This window comes from Quercus robur, chromosome 5, assembly GCF_932294415.1.
Source record: "Quercus robur chromosome 5, dhQueRobu3.1, whole genome shotgun sequence".
NCBI classification, from domain to species: Eukaryota; Viridiplantae; Streptophyta; class Magnoliopsida; order Fagales; family Fagaceae; genus Quercus; species Quercus robur.
The window spans coordinates 74,905,357-74,913,133 of NC_065538.1; the positions used below are offsets into that span (position 1 = coordinate 74,905,357).

General features: G+C 36.5%; 1 protein-coding gene across 1 annotated transcript; it reads right to left on the minus strand.

Moving 5' to 3' along the window:
• Positions 1 to 1,743: 1,743 nt before the first annotated feature.
• On the minus strand, positions 1,744 to 6,367 carry LOC126727075 (uncharacterized). Its single transcript, XM_050432543.1, has 6 exons — positions 5,719 to 6,367; positions 4,407 to 5,069; positions 3,760 to 4,209; positions 2,780 to 2,952; positions 2,451 to 2,634; positions 1,744 to 1,991 (listed from the first exon to the last, which is right to left on the minus strand). The coding sequence occupies exons 1-6, from the start codon at positions 6,121 to 6,123 to the stop codon at positions 1,899 to 1,901; spliced, it is 1,968 nt and encodes a 655-aa protein (XP_050288500.1). The 5' UTR covers positions 6,124 to 6,367; the 3' UTR covers positions 1,744 to 1,898.
• Between the last annotated feature and the right edge of the window lie 1,410 nt (positions 6,368 to 7,777).

A 7,777-nucleotide genomic window follows, 5' to 3' on the forward strand; every position in this document is an offset into this window, starting at 1 on the left:
AGCCCAAAGAAAAGTCAATTTCCAATAAGCTCCACAATTAATAATGAGAATCAGATATTTCAAAGAAATTGGATTTTTTTTTTTTTTTTTTGGAATTTTAGAATGGGTACTGAAAGAAAGCACAAATAATAAAATAGTTAACTTGAGCACAAAATGGGTAGGCCAATGGGGAATGGTGGGATATGCACATAAAAAATATAAAGATAATATCTTTCAATGAGACAAAATTGAGTCCACCAAAAAGAAAGTAAGAGTTATACCCTGGTCAGTGGCCAACTTATTGCACTGGATAGTCACGAGATTGGCTCCTCAAGTGAATGGATCTTACTTGGACAAGTGTACCTGTGGATGAACAATTTGAAGGTCCAATACATGCAATGGGCTGTCACAGTAACAATACTTTCTTTCTTTTCTTTCCCTTTGATTTTTTTTTTTTTTGGATTTTTTTTTTTAATTTTTTGCAAAAATAATAAAATACATTGCTACTTTAAGACACTATAGACATGGACTTAAAAGAAATTCAAATGGACTTAAAAGAAACTGCAGGCACGGACTTAAAAGAAACCCAAAGTACAGACTCTAAAAGGAACTCAAACCACAAACTAAAAAGAAAGACCACAGAAACTAAAAGAGACTGGCGATAGGCTTGCAGTGCTAGGGACCGGCGACTGTGGTGGTGCGATGACGGGGGTGCCAGCATTGACGAGGAAGACAGCGACGACTAGACATGGAGGTGGTCGACGTCCTCAGCGGCGATGATGGCGTAGCTCGGCAAGTGTCTGTTGGGGCGGCGGCAGCTAAGTGCTAATCTGTGGGTTTCGACGGCTGGTGGGCTTGCATGGGTCACCTTTCCTTTTTTTTTTTTTTTTTTTTTTTTTGGGTTTTGTGATCAGAGGTAGGCACAAATGGTGGTCATCGGCTTAGGAGGCGCTACTGGCTTCTCTGTTGGCTTGGGGGTGAAAAACTCATGCGAGGCTTGCAGGAATATACAGATTGCAGGGATTGGTTTGGGCTTGTTCAAGATCTCATGGGACAAAAACTTGAGAGGTACTGTCATCTTTGGCTAGCTTGCTCTTTTAATGATTTTGCTTTCAAGTGGTTGTGTACAATTGTGTTGTATGGACTGGAAACCTGGCTCTAATACCAAAACTGACATAGGACAACCACACTATTTCAAAAGAACAAGTAAACCACAAAATAAACCCTAGCAATGATGGCGTAGCTAGGCACCAAAAAAAAATTGAAACACACGTTTTTATTTTTTTATTTTTTTTTATTTTATTCTCAAAACTGTGTTACAATAATCAGAAAAAGTTCTTAAATAACTAATAATAAAAATGCATAAAGAAATCCTAATTATTAAATGCTCAGGCTTGTTTAGTCTCAAGCCCAATAACTAATAGGTTCCATCCATAAGACCACAAGTTAGACAGTCTTCTTTTTGCTCTTACTCCTATACGTGCGTGTAATTGGGAGCTTGTACCTCATGTCCGCACTAGATGTTGTAGTACATCTAAAATTGGTTGAACTGATTACTCACATAAATATTGAATCCTAAAAAATAATTAATTTTTTACTATGTGGTCTGCTCAAAGTTAAACAATAATATTAAACATAATCAAAGGATTCAAGCCTTCCCTTTCAACACAGACATGGATGCTTTCAAGGGCAAATACACTCGCACTGTCACACACACACTAGACACGGCAAGAATGAAAACTAAATTTGAATACACAAACACACTTGACAAAGCAAAAATGAAAATTAAATTTGCTCACTTTTGTTGTTACTTGTTACGCAATGAACTATAAGTAGTCCTATTTATCTGTTTCTCTTAAAATACATTCAAAAAAAGGAAGAGGTCAAAATTGAGTTTTGGATGGCATATACAGAAATAATCATAAATTGAGAGGTGCAATGAGCGCAGTTGAGTCTTTTAGGGTCTTCCGCGCACGCCAATGGACAGCAGTTGCTGTTTCTGATGTTCCCATCTGTTAAAATGGTGAAAATAAAGAGAACTTATGAGTACATTCTACCAAAAATATAAGTTTTTAAAGTTCCACTTAAAAATTTAAAAAAAAAAAAAAAAAAGTTTCATTCAATAGGAACACAGTTGGGAAAAGAACTTAAACAAATAATATGCATCAACAAGCATTTGTCTTTTGTCTAGAGTACAAGCAGCACAAAGTACTGGTGAGGTGAGCTTTCATGGGCTGCACCTGCATGAATTTTCAATCAACAACAAACCTACCATGAAATCCCTTCCTTTTTTGGTCATGCTGGACCTTTGATTTTGGAAATGAAAATTGCAAAGGTCCAGATATAGGATGGTCATGTTAAACAAGGTGAGCCACAATTAATCCTCAGGGCTCATTGTATGGTAGGTCTTAGCTACTGGAAAAAGTTAAATAGCATATCCCACCATTCAAAGAAAGAAAAGCAAAGTTTACCTTAGCCTCCATTGAATAGTAATCTTGCCACAAGCTCACATTTTGGCCGTAAGTAGCAAGTGCAGATTCATATAACTTGCGGGCATTTACAATGCCATCTTTATCACCAACAGAAGAAAGATTTGATTCCAATTCAATGCAATTTTTGTATATAGCAATACCAGGATGCGGCAAAGCAAGAAATCTGTAATTGAAACATGATAGAAGTTTAGAAACCTGTAGTTAAGGCAACTGCCAAGTAATATTATTAAATCCATGCACCAAAGAATGTGGAAATTATGAAAAATTCATAAAATAAATGTTCAGTAGCTCAGAAACTAGCGACATACTGCTTATACATCTCTCTTGCATGCTGAACTCCATCCTTTTGAAGAACAAAATTAACGATAGCAGAAGAGAGGGAAAAGCCATTTTCACTGCCACCATCTCTAGCTAATGAAGCAAGAGAAATCTCTACCAGCTTGTCAAAAAAACGCTTCTGATTTGCAAAGAACTTGAGGGCCTGCAATATGAGATAACGTCAAGAAAATCCCAAACACCTTTCAAAGAACATTATTTTAGTGTATATGTATAATACACAAATTGGACCCAATTCAACTCAATTTGGTCCAACAAAAACATTTGGCACATGTTTTCAACTAGGAAGAAAGCTCCCAAGCCATTCATATTTAAGATATTCACCTGAAAAAAAATTGAAAATTCAGAAGCTATTTTATGCATTGAGCTTTCCATTACTATTTAACCAAGTACGATATAAATGGGATTAAAGCTGTGTTCAATTGAAGTGTGCTCAGCATTATATATAATATGAAATTAATCACAAAGAGTAGTTCAAAAGCATAGAACCACCAAGGAGAACAGGATCATAAGTAACTAAGATGGTGCAAACACCAGATTAATGTTGATTAATTCCATTGGTCTAGATTATGGGATTTGGGTTTAGTAGAATTTTAATTTCGTTTGAGGGTTTAAAGAGATTTTTTTGTGAACTCCAGATTATTATTTGCCCCCCACCCTTTTTTTTTTTTCCTTCTTGCAACTCTATGCTGCATCATAACTCATAAGAAGGTGGAGGCCTCATGAGAGTTCTGCTACATGAGTTTAGACAAGCCACTCTCTATAATCAGTTCAAGAATATTTATAATAGCTGACAATTGAGTGTAGATTGACAAAATCCTTAGTTGAGCATCCACAATCAAATTGCTGAAGATTAAATCACACGATAATACAAATGCTGTGACAGACAATCATAATAATCTGAACTGCAACGGTAGATAACAGAAAAGTATATGGGTAAATGACAACATACCATTAGCCACAAGCTTTCAGCTTTCGAGATGGACACTTTCGGCAGAATTTTTGTTAGAAGTTCAAAGATGGATTGTAGATCAGCTTTACTTGGAGAAGAAGAATCCTTCATAATGCATCTAATTTCTATTGAGACCCTTAATAGCCATAACTGTGCTGAATCTGATAGTTTTCCACTGCAAAGCTTTTCTGCCAGTTTCCTGGCTTCATCCAATTGTCCCAATTGCAAATAAAATGAAATATGTTGGCAAGCAAGGTCCTCTGTAATGTAACCCATTTTTTCAGCCTTCTCATATACCATCAAAAGGCGCGAAGTATAATTTACATTATGACTGGGCAACAAAGAATTTTGGTTTTCTTGTTCTGGGGGAGCAATAATACCCATCAAAAACTTTGCATACAGATTAAACATCATGGCTGAAGGTACAATATTTAAAGCCTCCTCATAAACCTATACAAGGAAAAGCATCAAATCCGACCATTAGATTTATATAGTAAAAAAACAAGCCTGCGTTCAGAACATGCATGCATGTCTATTTCAATTTCATAGTAAGGAAAGCATAGATCATAGATGTTTGTTAAGCTATCACAACGCAGGAACAATTAGTCGCACCAAATAGAATATTTAAGTAGTTCAAGGGTTTATACCTGAATTGTTTTTTGCACCTGAGAAAGCACAATTTTTTGTTCACTCATGCCTTGTGTACTTTTAGGACCAACAATTTCAAGTTTTGCAAGCCAGTCCCAATATTCTGGTTCTGTTGAAAAATCTCTCTTCATGTCATTTAGCATCTCCTCACGCTTTTCTTCAGAATGTGCTAGGTCTGTTGCTTCCAATATCTCAAACAACCGCTTTCTCAGGCTAAAACTAGAAGGGAGCGCTTTGACTGCTGCACTATAAATAGTTTCTAAAACGCTCAAACCTTGCTGCCGAAACAAATCTACTTTCATCTTTAACCCTTCATTTTCAACATTTGCTCCATCATTATTTTCTTCTTCATCTTTAAGGGACATAAATAAATCCTTGTTTTCTTCTCTCCATTCTTTTTCATCAGCAAGTCTAGTATCACGGACCAGAGTTCCCTCATCCTCCCCAAGTGCAACCTTCCGGGCCTTTAACTTATTAAGGTAAGTAAGTTCCATCCGAAGATACTCTACCCAAAGGTCTTCTGAAGTTGGACAGACTCTCAAACCACTCTGCATGAGAGCACGGGCAGCTGCAACATTTAAGTTATGGTCAAATTCCCAAGCTGCAGCATATATCCAAACTCCTGGGACCTTTGGATGGAACCTAATTACCTGGGCCAATACCTGCACAAGTTTATGACAAAAATATTTCCTCAGAACATGGAATAACCGAAAAGACAAAATTTCAATGACAACATTTCTTTTTCCATCCTTACGGTATCATAAAGCAAAGAGTTATACTTAACTGGGCATAATTGCAGCTAATTGGATAGGCCAATTATTCAAATCCCTCTTTTTTTTGCTCTCTAAATATCATTAGTATTACAATCTCAGTCTATTCCTCCAATCAATCAGCAACCAAATGGGGCATAAAACCCTTGCATTTGCTTCTCTAACACTAAAACAACAAAATGCAAAATAAAGTTAAAAATTGAACCTTTTTATGTCCCTCTCAATTTTTTCTTAGCAACCAACAATGCACAAGGAACAATTACTACGATAACAACAACAACAAAACCTTAATACCAAAACCATTAAGTCATCTATATATCCAATTGTTCATGTGTATTCTTCTCTTCCATTCTACTAGTGTTATATTAGGTTCTCATTACTGCCTAAGAAAATATCCCCCCCCACCCCCCCAAAAAAAAAAACACAAAATTTTAAGCTGACCTTCTCATTTTACAATCTAAAGCAACACTTTCCTTCACTTTCTCAGTAACCAAACAAAGCCAAAAAAAAAAAAATCATTTAAAAAAGAAAAAGACTTCACCTTTTTCATTCTTCCATTCCTTTTTAGCCTACAAAACTCAAGGTACCGAAACCACAAATCGATATCGCCTTTAAACCTTGTAACAGCGAGGCGAAAAATCTCGACGATCCTAGTGACGCCGGCGAAGTCCGAATGGTACTGCTTCATCTTCATGTTTCCCTTTTCTTTAAGCTCACGCGCCACCGACTTCTTCCTGAGTCGGCGGAGCAAGTCGAGCTGAGTCTCGTACTCGATGTAAGCCAGATAGTCCTGCTTGAGCGGGCTAGGCCGTTTCAGGCGGTACTCGTACTTGCGGCGCTGCTTGACGATCTCGGCGATCTCTCGGCGCGTGAAGAGGCCGCGCCGCTCGAAGTCGTCGAGCTCGTTCACCATTCGCTCCAGCCGGTATTGCACCACGTCAGCCATTGTTGTTTCAAAAAATCTGTTTGTGAGTTAACGAATTGAGAAGAGAAGGAATCGAAAACCTAACAATGTATTGTGTGGCAAAGGATTTGAAAAACCCTGAAATTGGTTTTGAGGATAGTATGAATGAATATGAAACCCTAAACTTTGTGTGTGTGTATGTGTGTGTGTGTGTATGTGTGTGTGAGAGAGAGAGAGAGAGGGGTGGCACCGTTGTGGTACGTTGGACTAGCTAGGGTTTTGGGTTTTAGTTTGTGTGTGTGTGTGTGTGTGTGTGTGTGTGTTGGGGGTGGGGTGGGGGGGGGAATTTTAACAAAAACTATAGATTTTTTGCAATCAACAAATATTAAATTATAGATTCAATTTAACAAAAATAGTAATAATAATAATTCTAAGAAAAAATATTAAATAATACTAAATGAAAAATGAAATTACAGAATAAATACCCTATTGATTGGTTTAGTAGAATTAAATCCTCTCTTTATACGTGTAAGATATCATTTCAAGTCTGACGTATCAAAAGTGTTTTTGTTTAAGTAATCAAAAAAAAAAAAAAAAAATCAAATCATTGTGTGTTGTTTTTATTGTTTAGGTTTGATAAGTCAACCTTAACAAATAAAATAATATTTATATATCAAGTACAGGATATTATTGTTTTGCCCTTATTTCTTATAACACCCCCTTAAGTTAGAGAGTATATATCATACAATCCTAGCTTGTTACATAATAAACCCAATCGAGTCTTACATAAACCTTTGGTGAACATATCACCGATCTGGACTCTTGTAGAAATATATGGAGTAGCAATTACACCATCTTCTACTTTCTCCTAAGTAATATGATAATCTACTTCAATATGCTTGGTTCGCTCATGGAACACAGGATTGGAGGCAATGTAAATTGTTGCTTGATTATCACAATGCATAGTCATAGGCAACTTCATAACAAATCTTAATTCCTCAAATAAATGCTTAATCCACATAAGCTCACATGATGTGTGTGTCATGGCTCTATACTCAGCCTCTACACTAGACCTAGCAACAATAGTTTGTTTCTTACTTCTCCAAGTAATCATATTTCTTCCCAGAAAAGTGCAATACCCAGTAATGGATTTTCTATCTGACGGTGATCTAGCCCAATCAACATCGGTGTAGGCTTCTACTTGTAGGTGATCATTAGCTTTATACAAAAGACCACGACATGGATGTGATTTAAGATACCTCATAATCCGAATAACTGCCTCCCAATGTGGAAGGTGAGGATCTTTCATAAACGGGCTCAAGACACTAACTGCAAATGATATATCTGAGCGAGTAATTGTGAGATAATTCAGTTTACCAACTAGACGACAATATCTCTCAGGATTAGATAACAGCTCCCTTTGATCTTCATACAATTTGACATTAGGATCCATAGGAATCTCCACTGATTTAGATCCTAACAAACCAGTTTCTTTCAAAATATCCAACACATACTTCCTTTGTGATAAACCGATACTTTCTTTAGATCGTGCTACCTCAATACTCAAGAAATAACAAAGTTTACCCAGATCCTTAGTTCGAAAGGAGTTTTGAAGGTATCTTATCAAACCATCAATACCCTATTTGTCATATCTAGTTATTATAATATCATTAACATATACTATCAACAAAATCTT